This window comes from Trichoderma harzianum, assembly GCF_003025095.1.
Source record: "Trichoderma harzianum CBS 226.95 unplaced genomic scaffold M431scaffold_6, whole genome shotgun sequence".
In the NCBI taxonomy this organism is placed as follows: Eukaryota; Fungi; Ascomycota; class Sordariomycetes; order Hypocreales; family Hypocreaceae; genus Trichoderma; species Trichoderma harzianum.
The window spans coordinates 1,952,068-1,975,357 of record NW_020209254.1 but is presented as its reverse complement, the minus strand read 5'-3'; the positions used below and the strand labels follow the sequence as shown (position 1 = coordinate 1,975,357).

The following is a 23,290-nucleotide window of genomic DNA, read 5'->3' as shown; positions in this document are numbered from 1 at the left end:
GTTAGATATCTGTAATAGATAGCTGGCTCCTTAAGTATCGTCTACTACCGCTACTATTATCTACCTACTATCACCTACTATCGCTACATTCTTCTAGTACTGGCTACTATCATCTACTGTCGCTACTTTCTCCTAGTATTATCTACTCCCCTCTATTACTATTACCTCTCCTCTGCTGCCCCTACTTCTGTTATAGTTGGTACAAATATCTAGAGTCTTGTATATTCGCGCTACTTGTCTAGTATCTCTAGATTGATATCTAACCTAAAGGTATACTTCTTTAAACCTTAGTCATCATCCTCATCTCTATTCACCATCGTGATAGACATGTGGTGCCCATCATCAGAATCGTACTGGGGGGTGAGCGGCGTTTCTGGGCTCGCAGGCTCCTCCACCATCGTTGACACCGTCGTTGTCGGAACCGGGCGTCGGGGGATTGTCAATTGCCGCAATGGTGCCGTCTGGCGTCTAGGTAAAGGAGGGGCTTCCTCGTCTGTATCTTGTATAACTGGAGGCGCAGACTCGGTTTTCCGCGGAGGAAGACGCGGGCTTTCGACTTCGAGCTCGTTGGTTGGCCGCTTCGGAAGAGGTGGATTGGCGGGCTCGGTGTGTGACATAAGAGCCGGAGGCGTAATTGTCAGGCCATGCAGAGATTCAGCAGACCTATCTCCATCATGGACCTTATTGTTATGACCATCTCCAAAGTCAATGAGGTCTTCTTCTTTATCTTTCATCTGGATGACATCGTCTCTCTCGATATCTTTCCCAGCCTTGACGTTGACGAAGCCACATTTGCGTAGAATCTCGCCCGTAAGAGAAGGATACCGAAGATGGCCGCTAACGCTCTCACTCAAGTCCACATTCACAATGCCATGGACATCTTTGATTGGCTGCAGACCCGCGACTCCAAGTGCGAGGCTGTGCATTCGGTAGACGAAACCAAGGACCATATCGTTCTCGGAATAGACATTAAAGATCTTCCCAGACACCACAGGTCGGATGGCCCGCCAATGGGCTGGATCAGAAGGCGCTGGAGTGCCGATGATGACGACTGTATCGACCAGACCAAAGGCGTGACGCTCAGCGAGGGACTGCAAACAAGCATGGATCGTGGTAGCACCAAGTGAATAACCCATAAGTGTGACGGGTCTTTCACCTTGAACCTTGTTTATGAGTGCGTCAGCAAGAAGCTGCCCGGCCTTTCTAGATCGGTTATTCGCTCGGTTGAACGGATTGTCCACGTTAGAAGCGACAGCTAAAACCTGGATTGGCCAGAGGGCAGCCCAAAGGGTTGCCAGAACAGTTCGCTTGATGACTTCAGCCTTGAACGCGGTCCAGGCAAAGGAACGGACAAGGTCATTCAGTGCGGTTCCCAAACTAAGAAGAACCTTCATCTCATAGCGCAGGGCGAAAACTTCCGTATCAGTGCTGAGAATGCGCCATGGTTTCTTGATGTCATCCTCTGAGTTCAGCCAGCCGTTGATTCCTATGGTAACACGTAGGCGACGTTGTTCTTTTTGCTCTTTAGTTAGATTCTCCGGGACATCTGTGGTAACTTCCTCTCTGAGTGGAAGGAAGCGGAAGTCCTCCACCTCTTTTGCGTAATTGTCCATCATTTCGCCCTGCGAAAGTATGTCAGTACACGAACTATGTCCTTCTATCAAGGCGGACATCTCAACTCACAGTCATCTTGGCGCCATAAGCTCCAAACAAAGTCCCGACTAAAGCTCCATTCATCCAAAAGATGCCGAGAAAGCTCGCAACACCTCCCAAGCCAACTCCCCCCAGTACACTTCCAATGGCTCCAGCAACAAGAGGAGCAGCCAAGCCCCCTGTGACTCCGATAACCGCAGCACCAGCTACAGATGCCAGCCCAACTTTCCAAAAGCGGCTGACTTTGTTCTGTTGTCGACGCTTAGCAGCTTCGGCATCGGCTGACATTGCTTCTTTCTGGTCATTGTTGGCCGTAGAAGATTCCATGAGAGACATGGCGATCTCCGCTTCTGTCTTGTTAAGGAATGTACTAGACAACTCCAAAGATGACGCCAAGTAAAGGATCAGAGCGCGAGAATGGGCGGAATACTTCCCAGTAGATAGGAGCAACAGCAGCACACAGGCAAGCGCTTCCTCTCTGTCCTCAACCGGGATGGTTGTCAGCCTAGTGGGTATCGGTTTGTATGCTGATTGCAGCATGGAGACATCCTCAGTCTCATCTACCGGTTCTCCATCTATATCGAGAAGCTGTCGATCGTTGGGCATCTCGAGTTGCTTCTTGTCCAACATCTCACGCCGGGTTTTCCTCTCAGCCACAATCTTTTGGGTATCTTCCACGTTCACAATCTCCTCGAGCTTGGATACGACTTCGTCCCTCCATTCCAGAGTGTATTTCAATGCCGCTCTTAAGGATTTCTCTGCTTGCCTGGTGGTCTTGACTCTTGGCTGTGGTAAGCTCTGAGGCTTCTCGTCCTGAGATACAGAGGTACCCGTCTTTCCCGGCGAGTCCGAGCGCGGTGTTTCATCATATTTGTTGCCTTCATCGTCAGGAGCAATGGATCCAAGCTCGTCTGGGTGAGTCTGTAGCTCAGAGATCATGTAGGAGATGATGTCTTGGACAAGGGCCAGCAATGCCTTTCGCCTAGCAGGATTTAAAGCGATGATGACCTGCCGCGGGTCTGCGCATGGTGGCGCCATATTGACGAGCCTTTATCTCTTTGGCCGTCGTTTCTATGGTCGGTAATCGTCAAATAGATGCTGTAATTCTCAAAAGCATCTGTCGATGTAGGAAGGTGATTGATTGAATGCCTGGCATTAGGCATTGACAACGGCTAGTGGCACCTCACACGTCACAAGCATTAATTGGGCTGTTGCCGGGCCATTGAATCCTTCAGCCAAGACGGTCTAAATCGTGTGAGGAAGCGAGACACGGCTAAAGGCAATTAACTGCAAAACATCAATTTGAACAGCGCGGGGAAATGATGGAAAAGCATGCAGATCGCTGTGAGCAAAGTGCATGTGAGAGACATGGAATCCATTGCTGACCGCATCAGGCCCAATCATGGGTGTCTCACTTTCAATCAGGCTCTATTTTTAGTGAGAACACTCTTCTATTCCAGCGTTCGGCCAACCAGTGATTTAGTGCATTAATAAGGAGTGGCGAGCATTTGGTCAGAATCGACTAGAAGCACGTTACAAAAGGCTTTTTGATCTCAAAATTACAATGGGCAGAATGTGTAAGAGGCATTCATTTACGAAAAATCATTCAAAGAAAAGAATGCAATAAAAAAGGAGAAGCCAAAAAAAAAAGCCAAAAAAATGTAACTCTTCTCCGGGGAGAATTGTTCTCCGGGGACGGAATCGAACCGCCGACTTTTCGATGAGATGTTACCCATTACAGTCGAACGCCATGAACCAACTAGACCACCCAGAGGATGTAGAAGAGTTGACTTGGAGCAAACTAATTTTAATTATAAGGCTCTGGTGTCTACCAAATGTGCGAAACGCTAGTATTGTTTAGTGAGGTGGCTGATAAGCGCTCGATAAGCCTGGCCCCGCTAGAAAAATTGCCATTTCTCCTACCCAAGCGGCCAGCCACGAGCGCAGTCCAAAGGGCAGCTGTTAAGATTTTACTCCTCGGGCCTCATGTCGAATTATCACCCACGATAGCACCACCGTCCCCTATTTTTCAGGTACGGCAACCGTATTACCAATTCCTTCGACACAATGGATGCGCATGCGCTCCTTTCCGCCCAAGGATGGCGCGGAACAGGCCATTCTCTACATAAAACGGACGACGCAATTGGTCTGGCGAAGCCTCTACTACTCAATCGAAAGACAAACACCAAGGGTCTTGGAAATACAAAACACTTCACAAGCGATCTATGGTGGATGGACGCCTTTGATGAACAGCTCAAGGGTCTCGACACGTCCAAGAAAGGCAAAGTCGAGCAGACCGTAAAGACTGGGAAACTCAATGCGCTCGACCCTGGAAGCGTATCAAAATACTCCATCTACGCCTCCTTTGTTCGAGGAGGCTTCCTTGAGGGAACACTTAGCACATTGACAACGGACGACTCGACTAGCACGGAGTCTGATGACAGCGACGAGAAGAAGAAGACAGAGTCCACGAGGACAAAATCCACAAAGTCGAAGAAAGAAACCAAGGAAGAGAAAAGAGCTCGGAAAGAGGAGAAGAGGAAACGGAAAGAGGCGCGTGCCCTAAGAAGAGCAGCAAAACTCGAGAGGAGGTTGAAAAGAGCCGAGGCGAAGAAAGATACGTCAGACTCCAGTAGTAGTGTGGCAGGGGACAAAGCGCTTGGGCGTGCTCAGAAGGAGGAAAAGCGACGGAGGAAAGAATTGAAGAAGATGAAGGCTTCGGGTGGTTAATGTGGAAAATAGAATAACAGGATCACATATGGCGCATTAGCAGGGAGTTTGGTTATCTTTTTTCAAGCACAGGGAATACCCAATAGACAGCGTTTCATGTTTGTATTTCTTTGGACGCCTTGCCCGGCTGTCCTGGCTTGCCCGACAAGATCCAGGGCCGTCTATCCCAAAATTCATCCTTGATGATGTCCAAGTGTTCCACCACCACCTTTGCCTTGGCCCTGCGCTTCTTGTCCTTTTCGGCTTGTGATTTTGATTGCACTGGCGGCTCTGCGAGGGCATCTGCTGCGGCGGCGGCATCGTGACTGCTAGGCTCGGCCAGTTCGTACTGCATACAAATGTCAGCCTTCAAAACACCAGTTTCCATTCGATAAGGAGCCTCACGTCTTTGAACACAATGCTTCCTTTCTTGAAGATTTCCGGTTCATTGTTGTAATTAATTTTGAACCGAGAAAACAATATTTCATTCTTATCCGCAGCCAGCGTGCCCTGGAAACCAAGTTAGTATATATCGGCGCAACATTGAAAGAGAATGCGAACTGCAAGAGTTTTTTCTGCCTCCTTGTTGTCGAGGCCTCCTAGTTGTATCAACTTCCAGAAGGCTGTGTTATACAAATTATTTATGTGGCCTTCCATGTCAGTAAAAAGTAGTTTGCTGTTGATCATAAGAATCCTTACAATCAGCTTGCCGCCAGCTCATGTAATCACGAAGATTTTGCACTGTCGGATAACAGACGGCTCGACCGTCAAAGGTCGGGAGAGGGAATGAGAGGGGAGTGTCTGGAAAATACGTCGGCCACAAGTAGACGTAATTCGCTGTAAATGTAGAGACAATTGTGGTGACGAGTTTGCTGAAATTTTGTCAGTCGACGCCGAATGTAGGGTAGCCTGAGGTTCCGGCTTCGCACCTCGCTCTCCTCTCGAAGAGGTTGCTAGACTTGTGAAATACAAAACTGAGAATCGTTAGACTGTAGAATATGCTTAGGATATTCGATTTGAAACAATATTACCTATACTCGTCGCTTACTCCGTAGGCAATAGTGATCTCGGGGATATCAGTCACCACCGCCTTGGCGGCCGCATTCATAAGATCAAGAGCTCTCCGGTCATTTGGCTTTTCGAATTCATATTTCGCACACATCCTTGGATAAAAATGTTAGATACTATGGCAATAGTTCCATTTCATCTGTGTCATTACTTGGTAAATCCTCTGCCATCTATGCGTACTACAATCCATGTGTTGGGCAAGAGGGAGTCTGGCTGCTCGAAACTTCGAACATATTCAAACCTAGACCATAATTTAGCATGTGACAACACAACCCGGAGTTGATTCATCGTACTTGGAGTTCGCCATTCCGAAATCCGGCAAAAGCTGCTTGAGCTTTTGTAAAAGAAAAGGTTTGTACTCATTTGAGCGTAAACAGAGATCCCGAATACTTGTGCGTCATGCTAGCGGCACATCCCCGCGGTGGAGCATTTTCAGGTCCCTCAATTCCGCGTTAGGCTCACGCCTCGACTTGAAATATTAGATTCACCCCTCGCGTGGCGCTTTCTTTTCATCAGCCTTGCAGCTTCGCATTCGTGCTTTGAGCTCGCAGCCTTCTCGCGTCTCCTCTACCATGTTGCTCTGTTTCTCTCGAATAGCCCCAGCCCTGTTACCGCAACGATGAATCTCCTACTTTCCGACGACTATCTCCTCCAGGACTATCCTGAGAGCATGACCAGCACGATCCGATCCGGCCATGCGACGATGCTGAGATTTAACCGCAAGGGCGACTACCTTGCCTCCGGCCGGGTGGATGGAACCGTTGTTGTTTGGGATCTGGAGACAATGGGTGTTGCTCTGAAGATGAGAGGGCACAACAAGAGCATCACATTCCTAAGCTGGTCAAAGTGTGGGCGGTATCTGCTGTCAACATGCCAAGGCTGGAAGGCCATACTCTGGGATCTGGAGACGGGGCATCGGCATCGTGAGGTGCGCTTCCGGGCTCCAGCTTACATGGCAGAGCTTCATCCTGAGAATCAGTATGTGCATCCTGCATCTTGCATTGCAAACAGTGCCATTGTCTCATTTACTCATCCCTTCACCTAGTAATCTTTTCGTCGCGTCTCTATTCGAAGAGCAGCCACTCCTTGTCGACGTCTCCGAGCCAGTAGACGTTAAGCGCGTTCTCCCGTCAGCACCGAGGCGGTCAAACACGGACAGCGATCTTGCCCTCAAAGAAAAGCAAGCAAAAGAAGATGCAAAGCAGATGACGACGTCTGCAATATGGACAGCGACCGGCGACCACATAATCGCAGGAACGAGTAAAGGCAAATTGAATATTATCGATGCCAAGACGCTCGAAATCATATATACAGAAAAAATATGCACAGGTGTCATCACCACCATGCGAATAACAGGCTCTGGCCGAGACCTCCTGGTAAATTCACAAGATCGAATCATCCGGACATTTCGAATACCAAATCTCTCGGTGGAAGATCTCGACCCGGATACAATACAGTTGCCACTCGAACATAAATTCCAAGATGTGGTTAACAAACTGTCCTGGAACCATGTTACGTTTAGCGCAACGGGCGAATACGTGGCCGCGTCTACGTACAACAATCACGAACTCTACGTTTGGGAGAGGAATCACGGCAGTTTAGTCTGTATGTTGAAGGACCCCAAGGAGGAGCAGGGCGTTATTGAGTGGCACCCTTCTCGCCCGCTCTTGGCGGCATGTGGGTTGGAAACTGGCCGAATATACATATGGTCCGTCATCAGTCCTCAAAAATGGTCAGCGCTGGCGCCAGACTTTGCTGAGGTGGAAGAAAACGTGGAATATATGGAGAGAGAGGACGAGTTCGATATATATGCACAAGAAGAGATTCACAGGAGACGGCTTGACGCCGAGGACGAGGATGTGGATGTGCTGTCGGCTGATCATGCAAAAGAGGGGGATGATCTGGAGAATTTTCGCATGCCCATCTTATTCAACCTGGGCGAGAGTGATAGTGAGGACGAATTCGTTGCGGTTTCGACCGGAACCATGCGACGAAGGAGTCCGGGAGAAAGCCAGGCTGATTTAAGCGCTGGAGCTGAATCTGCCGCCCCTGTGCGCAAGAAGGGAGGGGCTGGAGCGAGGGGAGGAAGGAGTAAAAAGAAGTGATTTGGAGACTTGATTGCATGGCGTTTTTACTTTTATTTTTCTTAATACCTTGCTGGTGCCGGCAAACAAATGGGAAATAACAAATCATGGTGCTAGGCAGCGGTTACGATGGCATGAGATATAGAGTATCATATCTTGGAGAAAGTATTGCAAGTTCATCGATATGCTTTTTGAATGAACATCACATATTTAACGGCCCTTTTATCCTCTACTCTCTCCACCCTTTGATGGACAGCCAGCACCTCAGCCATTGCGTAAGGTTCAAGTGTCGGAACAGAATACCAAGGGAAGCTTTCCACTCTTTCTCGCCTTACCTTTCTTTTTCGCCTTACTTTTTACTTGCCTAACAGGTAGTAGATACCCAGCTTCTAAATATAGGTATGCTACTCTCGATACTTTACTCCAATAGCCGCTACTATTGCTACATATTTCTACATATTTCTACTATCTGCTGCTATGGCTACCCAGGTATGTTCCTCTACTTTCTGGTATCATCATCCAAACTTAATCCTGATTGATCCACTATAGACAAGCAATGATAGTTTTCACACCAGTCTCATCAGCTATATAAGACACGTTGGCACCCCAGAATTCCCACACAGCAGAGGCTCAACCAAATCTGGTATCTCAAACGAAATATTCCAACATTACGATGCAGCAAGTACTACCCCGGGGGCCTCCAACTGATGAAGAGCGCCAGCTCTACTACAAGGGGCTCCCTTCTCGCCCCAACCTCGTCGCGCGATCAAGCACACATGATTGGGTAAATACATATAGTTTCGACCGTATTAGGTGTATGTATTCCTATGCGGATCCTAATCTTTATGTACTTCGCCCGGTTGGAAGTTACCCGCATTTACATCGGCTGTGGAATGATGCATCGTCTTCGCTTAGGGTCCAGATTTTACGAGCTCTCAGCAGGGCCAACTGGACTGCCATTGATATTCTACGTGTCTGTATCAATGGGCAAAACCCTATCACGCTCATGGTAGCTGTCACCCCTGGGTCGCTAACCTGGATCGAGGGTTATGCTATCGTAAGGGAATGCAAATCTATTTTCGTAAGGTATGGTATCTTCTTGGACTGTGAGATACGCGAATCTGTGGTCACTTTCTGCACCGCGGATCAGCTCGAGACAAGTTCTACCGCCGAAGCCTCTGTCGACTCTTCTGCCGATTCTACAAACAAGACAGGCTCAACGAAAACCTTTCAGCTCTTTTCCGGACCAATGCCAGAAAACGACCACTGGATGTATGCAACTACGTGGACAAACTTCTCTGACGTGCTTGGCACCACGATCGCCATGAAACACAGAGATTCTCTTACAGGCACGAAAGGCCTGTACCTCTCTTTGTCACCATCTTCTCCTGAAGCCGAGCCCAAAATCCTGGCTTTGACTTGCAGACACGTGGTGATTGATTCCAAAACAGAGGGCGGTTTAGAAACATACTGTCGCCCAGAGTCTGCTCCCTTCAAAGATGTCATTCAAGTGGGCCAGCCGTATTATGAGTACATGGTCAAATCATTGGAGCACAGAATATCAAGCTACCGCAAAGACTCTAAACACTTTAATGGCCGGATCCCCTGCTCACCTTGCGCGAAGAACGCCGTCTCTCTCCAACATGCCATAACGCCATTCAATGCCGCTTCCTCCAGGGTTTTTGGTCAGCTTTTATACTCGCCTGAGTTGAATACTACGGCAACCGAGCCTGGGGCGCAATGGTTAAGAGACTGGGCATTGATCGAACTACTTCCAGGATCCCACCAATCTCCTCTCAGTTTAATAAAGAACAAAGTGGATATTGGATCGGTTGTTGACTTTCTCACTGCGCTCTTTGGACGCAAACAAGTGGTCATGGATATGAAGGCGGAATACGGCTGCCAAACCATGCAAAGCAGTGTCGTCCCAACCGACCAAATTTTCAAATCCGATTGCACCACTGAGGATGAGTCAATGATGGTGATAAAATACGGATTGAGGGGAACGTTTACGTTGGGTCATGGGAGTACGTTAAAATCGATCGTTCGCTATCCAGAAACCCCAGGCGGCGTAAAGCGGGAGAGTGAAGCATGGGCCATAGTATCAGTTGTACCCGCTAGAGTGTGTCTTCAAGAAGCCTTCTCAATAGCAGGGGATTCTGGCGCTTGCGTTTGGGATATGGAGCGACGACCTGCCGGTATGATCACGGCAGGCAGCGGTTCCTCCGAACAGGTGTACGACATTACATATGCGCAGCCGTTGGAGGGAATACTGGCGGACATGAAATCATGTGGCTACGATGTGTCTCTGGTTTAAAATAGGGAGTTGCTATTTAGCATCCCAAGGACTGCGTTGGTTTGAGTATCGAAGTTGGATGTAAAAGAAGGCTCTTTATTTACTACTATCTATATGTAGTAAATACCCGTTTCTTCTAGTATTTGCTATTATAGCTATACTTCTCTCGTCTCCGTTAGTATAGCTATATATCTCAAGTGTTTCTTTTTACAATTATATTCGTCTAGTGTTCGGTATTATTTGCGACATGTGATGCCGCTGTATAGCAAAATTGGGATGCTGAATACTACTACGGAGTCGAGGAGCGATAGTAGAAGACACTAGAAGAGAATGGCACTGGTAGCGGATACTAGAAGAGAATATATTGCAATAGATGTAATAGCAGATACAGGTAGGTAGAAGTGTGGCAAAAGTGGCCGATGCTAGCTTGAAGAACCAGATGAACAAAATACTGAATGTCTTCACTGCATCTCGCTGCGACACTTGCAATAATACGGCTCCCTTGACTAAACGTGAAGTAGTGAACCAGCATGTGAGGCTGATGTGAAACCAAGAGCCCGGGAGCTGAGTCACACCGGTAACATGCTAAAAGGAGCGTGCAGTGGCTTCAGGGAGTGTGATTAAGATTCGGTGCTGACAAAAACAGTGAGAATTTTTCTCTGAGAAACCCAAGCAAATGGCGTGAGTTTTATTGTCTTGCCACTCTCCTTTCCACAGTGCAGCGCAGAAGTGAACCTGATTTCTTGCGGCCTGAGGCACCAACTGCTGCGGGCGCAAGGAGGTGGTGGTCCCAACACGGCTTAGCGGCATCGAGGCACCAAGCGCCCTCACGTCCAGAACTTTCAGGCTTCTTCTGATCGTCTCGCCTTAACCACGACAAAACTCTGCTCACGGCTCCAAATCATCACCAAGCGTGTCGGGCATCGAGTCTGGCACCTGGAAACTCCCCGAAAACGACGATACGAGCCTCCGACCTGCGATTTACGTATTCAAACGGCCCTAGAGCTGGTGGCGACGGGGGAGACCTGCCGTGAGGTTCTCCTGGGCCTGGTGGCCAGGACTGGCGATCGAGAGGGCGCCATCTCTCAACAACGCACAACCGCTTCTGCCATCGATTCTTCGGTTTCCAGCGATAGGCACTTGTCACCTCTTGAAAATTCCAGTGTTTTTCTTCGCGCTTTGCACCTGTGCCGCGACTGCGAGGCGCGTGCTGCATCCGCCGCCCTCACCGATCCTTTTCGACTTCCGTGATTTGTTCAATTGAAATCTCGCACCGACCGCGAAAATGGCGAACCTCTACTTCACCCACTCGAGCGCTCCGCTCAAGACGGTGCAGGAGATCCAATTTGGACTCATGTCTCCCGAGGAGATTAAAAGCATGAGCGTGGCACACATTCTGTACCCCGAAACGATGGAGGAAGGCGGCACGAAGCCGCGCGACGGTGGCCTCAACGACCCTCTTCTCGGCTCGATCGATCGACAGTTCAAGTGCAAGACCTGCACACAGGCTATGGGCGAGTGTCCTGGTCATTTTGGACACATTGAACTGGCAAAGCCCGTGTACCACCCTGGCTTCATCAAGAAAGTCAAGAAGATCCTGGAAATTGTCTGCCACAACTGTAGTAAAGTGCTGGCTGATGAAGTTGGTCTTCTCTTTTCCATGAAGCCTTTGCCTCACTGGATGCTAACCTGAACTTTACCAGAGCGATCCCGAGTTTGTCGCAGCAATCAATACTCGAGATGCAAAGCTCCGCTTCAAGCGCGTATGGGCTGTCTGCAAGAAGAAGCGGAGATGTGAGAATGAGGACCGGACAGACAAGAACAAGGACGAAGAGTTTGCGCCTGGCATGAAGCCGACCCTCGTGGAAAGCCATGGCGGCTGTGGCAATGTGCAGCCTCAAGTGCGACAGGTTGCCCTTCAGTTGAAGGCCGCCTTTGAAGTGGCCCAAGAAGATGGCCCCAAGCGGAAAGAGACGGCTCCCATCACTCCGGAGATGGCCCATAGCATCCTTCGTCGTATTTCCGAGAGTGACCTGCGTAACATGGGTCTCAACTCGGATTACGCTCGTCCAGAATGGATGATCATCACTGTTCTTCCCGTTCCCCCGCCCCCAGTCCGTCCTAGTATTTCTATGGACGGCACCGGTACTGGCATGCGAAACGAAGACGATTTGACCTACAAGCTTGGTGATATCATTCGTGCCAACGGAAACGTCAAGCAAGCTATTCGCGAGGGCTCTCCGCAGCATATTGCGAGAGACTTTGAGGAGCTGCTTCAATATCACGTTGCAACCTACATGGACAACGACATTGCGGGACAGCCTCGTGCCTTGCAAAAGAGTGGTCGCCCGGTCAAAGCCATTCGTGCCCGTCTCAAGGGAAAGGAGGGTCGTCTGCGAGGCAACTTGATGGGAAAGCGTGTTGACTTTTCTGCTCGTACAGTCATCACGGGAGATGCTAACCTGTCTCTGCACGAAGTCGGTGTTCCTCGCAGTATTGCCAGGACTCTGACTTATCCTGAGACAGTCACGCCTTACAACATTGGAAAGTTGCATCAATTGGTCGAAAACGGTCCCAACGAGCATCCTGGAGCCAAGTACGTTATCAGATCCGACGGAACCCGTATCGACCTGCGACACCACAGACGCGCAGCTCAGATCTCCCTAGAGTATGGCTGGAAAGTTGAGCGTCATCTGATGGATGGTGATTACATCATCTTCAACCGACAGCCTTCGCTGCACAAGGAGTCCATGATGGGTCATCGTGTTCGAGTTATGCCTTATTCTACTTTCCGACTCAACCTCTCGGTTACTTCCCCATACAACGCCGATTTCGATGGTGACGAGATGAATCTCCACGTTCCTCAGAGCGAGGAGACTCGTGCCGAAGTCAAGGAGCTGTGCTTGGTCCCTAACAATATCGTCTCACCCCAGAAGAACGGTCCTTTGATGGGTATTGTGCAGGACTCTCTTGCCGGCGCTTACAAGATTTGCCGACGTGACACCTTCCTCGACAAGAACCAAGTCATGAATCTCATGCTGTGGGTCCCCAATTGGGATGGCGTTATTCCGCAGCCCGCTATCCTAAAGCCGAGACCACGTTGGACTGGCAAGCAGATCATTAGCATGGTCATTCCCAAAGAGATCAGTCTACATGCCCCCGAAGACAAGTCAGATTCTCCTCTCAAGGATACTGGATTGCTTATTCAGGCTGGTGAGCTCATGTATGGTCTCATGAAGAAGAAGAACATTGGTTCCGCCTCAGGTGGTGTAATCCATCTCTGCTACAATGAGTTGGGACCAGAAGGTGCCATGGCGTTCCTTAATGGCGTTCAGCAAGTGGTTTCCTACTGGCTCCTGCAAGAGGGCCACAGCATTGGTATTGGTGATACCATTCCAGACAAGCAGACAATCGAAAAGGTCCAGGTGCATATTGACACCCAAAAGGCAGAGGTCGCCAGGCTTACGGCAATGGCTACCGCCAACGAGCTGGAGGCGCTGCCTGGTATGAACGTCCGAGCTACTTTCGAGAACAAGGTTTCCATGGCTCTTAACATGGCTCGTGACCAGGCTGGTACTACGACGCAAAGGAGTTTGAAGGATTCAAACAACGCCGTCACCATGGCTGAGTCAGGTTCCAAGGGATCATCCATCAACATTTCTCAGATGACGGCGCTTGTCGGACAGCAGATTGTTGAAGGAAAGCGTATTCCATTCGGTTTCAAATACCGAACTCTCCCGCATTTCACCAAGGATGATTACTCACCCGAAGCTCGTGGCTTCGTTGAGAATTCTTACCTCCGTGGTCTGACACCCTCCGAATTCTTCTTCCACGCCATGGCTGGTCGTGAAGGTCTCATTGATACTGCCGTCAAGACAGCTGAAACTGGTTATATTCAGAGACGTTTGGTCAAGGCTCTGGAAGATCTCAACGCTCAATATGACGGAACGGTTCGCAACTCTCTTGGTGATATCATTCAGTTCCTGTATGGTGAAGACGGTCTTGATGCCATGTGCATTGAGAAGCAGAAGCTTGGCATTTTGAAAATGTCTGACGAGGCGTTCGAGAAGAAGTATCGACTTGATCTGGCCAACCCCCCTGACTGGTTCCGAAAGGACTACGAGTATGGCAACGAATTGACCGGCGACAAGGCTTCCATGGCTCTTCTTGACGAGGAGTGGGATGCACTTCTTGCCGATCGCCGTGAAGTGCGGCAGATCAATCGCTCCAAGATGGGCGAGGAGTCGATGCAGCTTCCTCTCAATATTGGTCGTATGATCGAGACAGCGAAGCGCGTGTTTAACGTCAAGGCAAACGACCGAAGCAACTTGAGACCTTCTGATGTCATTCCTGTTGTGAGGAACGTCATCAGCAAGCTCAAGATTGTCCGAGGCGACGATCCGATTTCCAAGGAGGCGGATGCTAGTGCTACCATCCTCTTTAAGTCTCTTCTTCGTTCTCGGCTAGCCTTCAAGGAGGTGGTCAAGGAGCATCGCTTGAATAAGCTCGCTTTTGATCACGTCCTTGGCGAACTTCAAAACCGATGGGATCGATCGTTTGTTAACCCCGGTGAAATGGTTGGTGTCCTTGCTGCCCAGTCCATTGGTGAGCCCGCCACGCAGATGACGCTGAACACCTTCCACTTTGCCGGTGTGTCTTCCAAGAACGTCACACTCGGTGTGCCCCGACTCAAGGAAATTCTCAATCTGGCCAAGAACATCAAAACCCCCAGCATGGCTGTGTACCTTGATACTCCACTGGCTAAACAAGAGCAAGCGAAGAAGTTGCGAAGTTTGGTTGAGTACACCAACCTCCGATCGATCACTGCCGTCACTGAGATCTATTATGATCCGGATGTTCAATCTACAACTATTGCAGAGGATGTCGATATGGTCGAGTCCTACTTCTTGATTCCTGATGACAGCCAAGACACTATCGATCAACAGTCGAGGTGGCTCTTGCGTATCACACTTGACAGGCAAAAGTTGCTTGACAAGGAAATCAAGATTGACGATGTTGCTCAGCGCATCAAGGAGGAGTACCCCAATGACCTGGCTGTCATTTTCAGCGACAACAATGCCGATGAGCAGGTCATTCGAATCCGCACCATTCGACAGAACGACGAGAAGGATGAAGATGGAGAGAAGAAGATCGAAGACGATGTGATGCTAAAGCGTCTTGAAGCCCATCTTCTGGACACTCTGACGTTGCGAGGTGTGCCTGGTGTTGAAAGAGCTTTCTTGACCAAGGGCACTCGCCTTGTTGAGTCTACTGATGGATCTGAACTCGCGCTCAAGGACGATGTTCGCTGCACACAATGGTACTTGGATACCAGCGGTTCAGCCCTCCGCGAGGTGCTGGCTGTTCCAGGAGTTGATCCTACGCGAACCTACACCAACGACCTGTGGCAGATTATCGAAGTGTTTGGCATTGAGGGCACGCGAGCTGCCCTTGTCAAGGAATTGACGGCTGTGTTGGCCTTTGACGGTTCCTACGTCAACCATCGACACATTGCTCTACTTTGCGATGTTATGACGTACCGCGGAAGTATATCTGCTGTCACTCGACACGGTATCAACCGTGCTGATACTGGTGCACTCATGCGATGTTCATTCGAAGAGACGGTCGAAATTCTTCTCGAGGCGGCTGCTACGGGAGAGCTTGATGACTGCCGTGGCATTTCTGAAAACGTTATGCTCGGCCAGATGGCTCCCATGGGAACTGGTCACTTTGACGTCTTCCTGGATCCGAAGATGCTGGAAACCGTGATTTCGGACAACTCTCGCATGGGACTCATGCCAGGCATGCCTGTCAAGGAAGGAGAAGTCGAGGGTGCGGCTACACCTTACGATACTGGATCTCCCATGGCCGACTCTGGCTACCTCAGTCTCAACTCTCCTGCTGCTGGAAACTTCTCGCCCATCCAGGGAGCGGGTTCAGAAACACCAGCTGGATTTGGAACCGAGTATGGTGGCGGCGGCTTTGGTGGTATAGGATCTATGAGCCCATACTCAATGCGTGGAGCAACCAGCCCCTTCAGCACTTCTCCAACCTCGCCATTCAGTTCAGGTATGGGTGGCTACTCTCCATCATCGCCCAACACTGGATATTCGCCTACGTCTCCCATGATCGACGGCGGTATCGGCCGATACGCGACATCTCCGTCATTCAGTCCTTCCTCGCCGTCTTTCTCGCCAACTTCGCCGATGCTGCGACCAACGAGCCCTGCCAGCCCCAATTACAGCCCCACGTCGCCAAGCTACTCGCCTGCATCCCCGTCATCGCCAAGGCACTATTCGCCAACGTCGCCGGCTCAGTTCAACTCTCCTACATCACCTAGCTACTCGCCTGCTAGTCCCAATTACAGCCCTGCTTCTCCCAATCTGCATGGAGCTGGCGCGACTTCTCCGTCGTATTCTCCCGCTTCCCCCTCGTGGTCTCCGACATCTCCAGAAGCTTACTCGCCTACGAGCCCAAGCTTCTCCAAGAGCCCTGGGTCGCAGCAATCTCCCACCAGCCCCAGCTACTCGCCCACATCGCCGTCATTTTCTCCTCGGACGCCTGGGCCGGGAGCTTCCGGAAACCAATAGTAAGTCATACTTTGGAGTCTCGAGACTGTATTACCCATTAGAACATGGCTGACCAGTTTCTCTTATAGTTCACCTAATTCCCCCGCTAACGATTGATTTTATCCTATAATGCATACGAGGCACGTTTTGCCGTCGACCATTGATTTATCGTTTTTTCTTTACCTCTTTTCTTTCTTTTTTTTTTTCCTATAGTTCTCCCGGTGGAAGGATTGTGAGAACCTCAGCATGATAGATGTTTATGCAGCCGGTAGTAAAAGCCGAAAGTGGATAAAAAAAGAAACACCTATACAAAAAACACTCATAGTTTTGTCGATTCGCGGTCTTCTCATCAGAGATAGAAGAGGTTGATGACAGGTTTGCAGCTGATATGTATACTAGACGCGAGAATGAAAAGTTTTATCGAGGAGATTGACGACCAGATTGGAATCAGATTGCAAAAAGATAGTGGGCTTCGCGGAGGAGAGAGCAAACCTGTCACTGGAACTTGAGCTTTGAGAAATGGATTTGCTTAGTTGAAAACAATACTGCGATCCTGAATTATCAAGTGCCCTTGTTCCAATGTGAATGCTTGCTGCTATGTTTTGCATATGGTATCTGACCTAGGTTCATCATTTTGCTCCTGGAATTTGCGACCTTATTGTTGGTAAGGCGAGAGGTTGGGCTTTTAGGGTAATATCTGCGTACTGTGATAGAGGTACACCTAATGTGTTAAAGCAATTGACTGTTGTTTTGAGAAACTCACTGAGATTGCAGCCTTGGACCTGTAGAATTGCTCGATTAATGGGCTTTGTAGTACTAGTTTTACTTAGAATAGCTACTAGAAGTAAGATGACCAGCAGATACTAGAGGAAGTAGCTGATAGTAGAAGAGAGTAGCGATAGTAGAAGAGAGTAGCAGAGAGTAGAAGAGAGTAGCAGATAGAAAAAATGGTAGCGACTATATTTTGTTGAAAGGAACAGAATGACACACATGGAAAGACGTTCGGAAGCTTATTCTTTGTGGCGTTGGTATATGTAAACAAGAACAGACATACTGTGAGGTAGATACTAGAACTTAGACTAATCAACATTCTGTTTCCTATCTACGTACGTATTACAACATATTTACATTTCTCTAGTAACTGCTAATATTTTCATTCTAGTACAAATACTAATAAGAAGTACAGCCAAGTCATCCTGGAGGGGAAAACACACAATTCACATCAATAACGTCAACGTCAACATCGCGACAATGCCTCGTACTAGCGCGTACCTCGATAGTCCCGCCTTGGACCATGGTGCCAATCCCAACGACAATGCCAATTAGAAACGGGCACTCGCAGAGATTCGTCACGGTATTGGGCACCTTTGAAACCGTGTCCAGGAAGTTGCGAAGAGCGTCGAGCATGTTTCAAAGGGTGTTAAGCAGGTGAACGTAAACGTGCAGCCGATGCTCGTTCAAAAATATACTCTCGCCCCAAGATCATCTAAGCTTAACGTCGCTATACAGCTAAAGCAAAGGCGTCTGGACGCTTTTATCGTTCTCTCTGTGAACACACTTCTACTAAACCATACGAGCATCAACGGCATCTCAATTCGAACCGTCATCAAGCCAACGTCGCCAAGGAGAAGGCTGGCGTCGTAAAGAGATTACGTTGCGACTATTATGACTACGCTTGCAACAAGCCGTCACATATGAAGACACACGAAGCTGGTGAGCGCCATAAGAAGAGAGTTGCTGACGCCAAGGCTGCGCTTGACGCCGAGGCCATCGTTGATGACTCCCCAGAATAGCGTGATTGCTTCTAGGCATTACTCTCACGTGGTTGCTATTTCTGGGATCGTTTTCGCATAGTTTTTATTTCTGGGGTCGTTTTCATATGGTTTATAATTCTGGGATCGGTTTTATGTCGCCGCCTTTATTTCTTTTTGTTACTAAGTTTATTTCTCGGCAATCTTTTTTTATTTCGTCATCGGCATTCAGCCATTAATCACTCTAATAGAACGTTGATGTTAAGCAGGTCTCGAAAAAAGTCAGTCGGGTTTCGAAGGACATTGAGCATGTTTCGGACAATGTCGACCATCTCGACGCTCCGATGAAGCAATTGCACCCAGGTATGCTGTCGATGATCAAGAATGAGATGCAATCGATGAGGTCTAAGATCGATGTTGTCAAGGACTGCTTCTAAATTGAGATAGACATGTCGAGTGGAAGTATTAATAGAGAGGTCGTCGAGGTTAACGCTACTCTCACAATCGTCCTCAGCCGTGTCAGTGCTATTAAGCACTTTCTTGAGACTGGACCGTTCTCTGACAACGAGTAAATTGGGCACTATTGGCGGCAAGCGAAGACAGAAAAGATTTCGAATACCCACGCCTTGAATAGCAAACACAGTAGCAGATAGTAGCAGATACCTCAATGACGTTTAATTCTTCCAAACCGTCTATGCCGTCCACTTCCATCAGAGCATAATGAACTGTATAGATGTGGGATCATCACATCGTGGGGTTATCCAAGCCTTTCTTTCAAGCGCAGTCGAAAGCGCGATATATGCCGCCTTCTTCGTGAGAAGATGAGCATGAGCACCAGACGCCAAATGATATAGAGCTGGATTCATCAGATTCGGCGTCCGAATCTTTTCTTCTGTATCTAAATTGAGCTAATCTACCACCTATTAGATCTCTATTAGAGTGCGGATACACCTGGCTATGGAACTCCGGCGTCAGAGGAAGAGGTCGTAAATACCTTGATGGAGATATCTCAAGGTATGACTGAGTAGAAAGGTAGTAGCGATAGTAGCAGATATGGCGAATGGACGCAGAACTGGTCGGTCTTGTCGTGTAGTAATGGCATCCAGCAGCACACTGTCTTCTTTACCGTAGATGGTATGGACAGTATCTCCTCGTACAGAGGTCTGAATCGCCAATTCAGAGAAAGGTCCAGCTTCTTCCACTATCCTGTTGAACATTTAATGTGCTTCAAATTAAAGACCGAGCGTCATACCTAATCAGTAATCTAGCCACAATTTCCCCTTCATCGAAAAAATCACCCTTCCAACCCTTGCTTGTACAGCCATGAATCATTCTCCCTTTCCCAATGCACCGTCTTCCCTTGCTTCATCAAGAAGTTCAGTATAGTCTCCCGCCCCCTTAGACACGCCTTTCGCTTGTGACATTTCCCACCCATGTGCAACTTATTAAATCCACAGCGCAATAATCCTAGCTTCCATCATCTCAATCGTCCCTCTTGCTAAATCTGCCGCTTAGCAGCCCTGTCGACACTATACATGCATTCACGCATCTCTAGTAGATCATGTGATCTTACCAGACCGTGTGCGCAAGTTCTCATCTATACAAGAAATGTTGTTGGTCGCGCAGAATGATTATTGCACGAAAAGGGAGCAAGTACAAGACACACCCAATGATCCACGTCATATAGAACTAAATATTGATATATATTACACGTTAGTAAAAATGATTGACTCGATTTTGCTTTAATAATATTCAATCATGCCTATTTTTCTCCCTTCCAACGGTACACAATGCATCTATCCTCTCAGCAATAAACACACCTCTGTTGTCCAAGCTTCATTACGTGCTGTCCTTTGCAACAAAAAATCTTGGCGCAAACAGAATTCAAATCCCACCATTTACTTCCTTGCATACACAATTTCCTCTCCATCTCTTTTCCTCCCTTTTTTTTTACAAACATGTTTCTCTTTCATCCCGGTTCGTATCCTGCCGCATTTGGTCCGTGCTTCAGGTCAGCTATTTCCCCCCCGGCAGCTAGCAGGCCGTGTCTATGCAACGTCTTTCCCGCTCTCCCGCCCTGACCCGCCGTTTTTAAGCTTGTATTGCCGCGAAAAACGGGCGGAAGCTGTTTATGCTATTTCGTATCGGTGCCGAGCCGGATCCTGGTTAGCCGGCGTAAAGGGCCGTGCTGCAAAGTCTGTCGTGGTTCGTGTGATGGAAGATGAATCCTTCCGATTGTACGTCAGCACGGTCGCCTGAGAACTCCCTAGATTTTGCAGAGCATTGTCCTGTTTGGTTGTGTTATTCGTCTTATAGTACTGTGGAAATCATGCTGCAATCTGTCAAAATACATCATGTTCAAAGCATACATAATCACCCAGATCTTGCCTTGATTGAGCAACTAATTCGTATTGTTGAGATGCTCCAAAAATACTGTATCACCAAACGAAGCACAATAAGTATTTCAGAATGAGTAAATAAATACTCAGCACTGAAGCGGCACCCCGGCAACGCAAAGAAGAAAAAACCGCCTTGGTTTGTCTGGACATATTGAACAGCCACATGATGACTGCTCTCACGGCTAGCCAACACGGCCTGCTGCTGACACTGCGTAACCTGACTTTTGGCCCTCGTACCGCCGGCAGCTGGGGAAGCGGCTCTGTGGGGAAGAGGCCGTATTCTGTGATACTCTTGTTACGAACGCGCAGCCGCAGCCCTTGTGACAAACCGAAATGTCCCAACAAAGCTCACACGGCGACCAGGTAATGAGACCCCCGCGACGAATGTATCAAAATGACGAGCATAGGGCGAATCAAGCTAATTATATGTATTTCTGGTTCGTCAATTGGTGGCTGTGGACAATTAGCTCGGAAAGGGGCTGCGGCCGCATATGCGGCCAGGCTGTGTTGGCCGACCACTTGCATTCAAAATTTGACCACTTGGCTCGCGAGGCAGACAACATCTCGACAGTAAATCATAGGAAACAATCAGTTAGGTTGGGAGAAGGACCAAAAAAGTAAAATAAGACACCGCTGTTAGATTTGGTATGATGCTCTAGCTGTGTGGCCTAGGTATAGGCAGATGGGCTGGGGCCATAGGAAAAAGAACATCCTCCCCGCAAAGTCCGCCATATCCATTCATTGCCTCATAACCATCGACTATGTACATGCGCTATCAACCATCAGGTGTACAAGTGAATTGTATCCTTCTCATAAGTAAGACAGGACGGAAAGAGAGGAAAGAAAAAAAGGAAATAGAAAGGAAATAGAAAGGAAATAGAAAGGAAATAGAAAGGAAATAGAAAGGAAATAGAAAGGAAATAGAAAGGAAATAACAAAGGAAATAAAGAAAAGACGAGACGATCGTCAAAGAAAAGATGAAAAGTGAAAAGATAAATGGATGGATTGTAGAAAGAAGATGGAAAAGAAAAAAGGAAAAAAGAAAACAGGCTAAAATCAAGAGAAGAAGGCGTGGATACTCCTCTTGCGAAAGATGAATCCAGCATCGGGGGTTGGAGGAGTCTAGGCCAATTGCTAGGCCCTCCAACTTTTGTCTATAATTGAGTGCATAATAAAGAGAGATATGAAGAGAAGAAAGGGAGAAGGAGAAGAGAAAAAGAAGAAACTATGAAAAAAGATAAGAAAAAAGATGAGATGAGATGAGAAGAAGGAAAAGAGAGATAGAGAAAAGGAAGAAAAGCAAGAAATGAGATGAAATCGCTTTGAGTCGTATGAACCAATAATGAGGGCGATATGAGTTCCAGTCCATTGGTTTATTCAACGGCCTGGATTAGGGCACTCGGCGCGTCTGCAGTATCCTTCCCATGTCTGAGTGCCTTGGTCTTCGATTTTAGAGCAGCCACAGCTGGGCTTGCGCGTGGACTCTGTGACGGTGCAGCCACAGTGGGTGTAGTGCTGTCGAATGATCCAGACACACATGTTGATTGTTTCGGAGAGAAAGTGGCGTTAAAGTATAGTGTATAAAGTGTAGAGCAGAGAGATCTACTGGATGAGTTATTCCGAATTGGACTTGGCGCACTAGACGGCAGAGGGCTTGTCAGTACTCCTTTGCACAGAATTGTGGTCTGCTTGGGAATGACTCTTGCGTACAATGCTTGATCGTTTAGTCTTTTTAGTGTAGAAAGGATTGAGACGCTGCTTGTGTCTAAAATGCTCAAGTGCCGAAGATGGGAGAGATGGGAGTGCTCAAGATGAGTGAAAGAAGCTGTCTGTAGAAGATTGCCGGATGATGCTCTTGGTATTGAATGCTGAATGAAGCTTGAAAGGAGATATCGAGAAGCACAGCAGGTGTGTTTGTCGTTTATATATCTTGTGGAACGAAAGCCTCGGGACTGCGTAGAGGCTGTGAATATACATTCAAGTTGTTTGCTCAGAGCAGCGTTCGTCCTTACCCAGGAACAAAGCCCCTTCAGGCAGAGTACAAGTCCAGACGTCAACCGATGTATGGCTGTTGGGTGTTTGCTTCTTCTTCTTCGGGACTTGCCAGACGCATGCGCACGGCTGTTAGATGCACATTTGCATGGCCCCAGAGACATAACAAGGAGACGAGGAGCCGACATGTACGTTAGTCGCCACCGATATATGCTCGTACGTGCGGCCGTTGTTGTTATGTGCGGTGCCGCGGGACGGTGTTAGTTGTTCGTTGTGTCCAGTCTACTCTGCGGTAGGTGCGAGGTTCTGTCTGCCTTCTGGCCCGTTCTCTCGCCAGGGGGGCATTTTGTTGTCTTGTCTGGGAGAAGGGGGAGGCAGTGAGCAGTGAGGCGACATCAAGTAGCCCTGATCGGACCACGAGGCATCGCAGAATCGGCAGTTTGCACAAGGCCATGCCATGTCAAAGTCACGGCGCGGGCCCAGCTGTGGGTGTACCCGGTCGGCAAGGCCTAGATGATGCTCAGAACCAACAACACCTGGGGCGCCTGGCCCCCCCTGCCCATGTAATGTACGAGTATGTACGTGTGTGTGTGTGTGTACTTTGACGCACTTGGATGATGCAAGCTTGACTGACTGCGTGTGTCTGTATGCATGTATGCATGTATGCGCATGTGGACGAAGAATCTTTCGCATCTTTTTGGGTGTGGGGGGTTGGGAGATGGATGGGCAGAGATTGGCCGTGGGTGGAGGAAGCTCAACTCAGTCTTGA

The 23,290-nt window shown here is 48.6% G+C and overlaps 9 protein-coding genes and 1 non-coding gene across 10 annotated transcripts; 6 read left to right on the top strand and 4 right to left on the bottom strand.

The window, feature by feature from the left end:
* M431DRAFT_16956 (hypothetical protein) lies at positions 1 to 2,998 on the bottom strand. The gene is made up of 2 exons (XM_024913016.1): positions 1,684 to 2,998; positions 1 to 1,622 (listed from the first exon to the last, which is right to left on the bottom strand). The coding sequence occupies exons 1-2, from the start codon at positions 2,689 to 2,691 to the stop codon at positions 288 to 290; spliced, it is 2,343 nt and encodes a 780-aa protein (XP_024774802.1). The 5' UTR covers positions 2,692 to 2,998; the 3' UTR covers positions 1 to 287.
* Positions 2,999 to 3,339: 341 nt separating this feature from the next.
* On the bottom strand, positions 3,340 to 3,427 carry M431DRAFT_t97. Its single transcript has one exon. It is a non-coding gene; the product is annotated as a tRNA-Tyr (tRNA).
* A 182-nt stretch (positions 3,428 to 3,609) lies between these two features.
* On the top strand, positions 3,610 to 4,621 carry M431DRAFT_508534 (hypothetical protein). The gene has a single exon (XM_024919123.1). It carries the CDS (start codon positions 3,721 to 3,723, stop codon positions 4,381 to 4,383), a length of 663 nt encoding a protein of 220 aa, XP_024774801.1. The 5' UTR covers positions 3,610 to 3,720; the 3' UTR covers positions 4,384 to 4,621.
* Positions 3,982 to 5,759, bottom strand: M431DRAFT_508532 (hypothetical protein). Its single transcript, XM_024919122.1, has 8 exons — positions 5,724 to 5,759; positions 5,582 to 5,671; positions 5,394 to 5,525; positions 5,292 to 5,336; positions 5,062 to 5,234; positions 4,924 to 5,012; positions 4,768 to 4,872; positions 3,982 to 4,711 (listed from the first exon to the last, which is right to left on the bottom strand). Exons 1-8 carry the CDS (start codon positions 5,735 to 5,737, stop codon positions 4,478 to 4,480), a joined length of 882 nt encoding a protein of 293 aa, XP_024774800.1. The 5' UTR covers positions 5,738 to 5,759; the 3' UTR covers positions 3,982 to 4,477.
* Positions 5,760 to 6,049: 290 nt separating this feature from the next.
* Positions 6,050 to 7,535, top strand: M431DRAFT_84593 (hypothetical protein; the record flags this gene model as incomplete). Its single annotated transcript, XM_024923450.1, has 2 exons — positions 6,050 to 6,408; positions 6,476 to 7,535. 2 exons carry the CDS (start codon positions 6,050 to 6,052, stop codon positions 7,533 to 7,535), a joined length of 1,419 nt encoding a protein of 472 aa, XP_024774799.1.
* Positions 7,536 to 7,831: 296 nt separating this feature from the next.
* Positions 7,832 to 9,966, top strand: M431DRAFT_437805 (hypothetical protein). Its single transcript, XM_024915163.1, has 2 exons — positions 7,832 to 8,003; positions 8,064 to 9,966. Exon 2 carries the CDS (start codon positions 8,188 to 8,190, stop codon positions 9,829 to 9,831), a length of 1,644 nt encoding a protein of 547 aa, XP_024774798.1. The 5' UTR covers positions 7,832 to 8,003; positions 8,064 to 8,187; the 3' UTR covers positions 9,832 to 9,966.
* Positions 9,967 to 10,688: 722 nt separating this feature from the next.
* M431DRAFT_508530 (hypothetical protein) lies at positions 10,689 to 16,700 on the top strand. The gene is made up of 3 exons (XM_024919121.1): positions 10,689 to 11,452; positions 11,514 to 16,399; positions 16,469 to 16,700. The coding sequence occupies exons 1-3, from the start codon at positions 11,096 to 11,098 to the stop codon at positions 16,494 to 16,496; spliced, it is 5,271 nt and encodes a 1,756-aa protein (XP_024774797.1). The 5' UTR covers positions 10,689 to 11,095; the 3' UTR covers positions 16,497 to 16,700.
* Positions 16,701 to 17,579: 879 nt separating this feature from the next.
* On the top strand, positions 17,580 to 18,172 carry M431DRAFT_531143 (hypothetical protein; the record flags this gene model as incomplete). The annotated part of the gene is made up of 2 exons (XM_024920816.1): positions 17,580 to 17,676; positions 17,889 to 18,172. Exons 1-2 carry the CDS (start codon positions 17,631 to 17,633, stop codon positions 18,170 to 18,172), a joined length of 330 nt encoding a protein of 109 aa, XP_024774796.1. The 5' UTR covers positions 17,580 to 17,630.
* A 1,627-nt stretch (positions 18,173 to 19,799) lies between these two features.
* M431DRAFT_437752 (hypothetical protein) lies at positions 19,800 to 20,541 on the top strand. Its single transcript, XM_024915162.1, has one exon. It carries the CDS (start codon positions 19,889 to 19,891, stop codon positions 20,387 to 20,389), a length of 501 nt encoding a protein of 166 aa, XP_024774795.1. The 5' UTR covers positions 19,800 to 19,888; the 3' UTR covers positions 20,390 to 20,541.
* Positions 20,542 to 21,132: 591 nt separating this feature from the next.
* M431DRAFT_437747 (hypothetical protein) lies at positions 21,133 to 21,758 on the bottom strand. The gene has a single exon (XM_024915161.1). The coding sequence runs from the start codon at positions 21,633 to 21,635 to the stop codon at positions 21,312 to 21,314; it is 324 nt and encodes a 107-aa protein (XP_024774794.1). The 5' UTR covers positions 21,636 to 21,758; the 3' UTR covers positions 21,133 to 21,311.
* Positions 21,759 to 23,290: the final 1,532 nt, after the last annotated feature.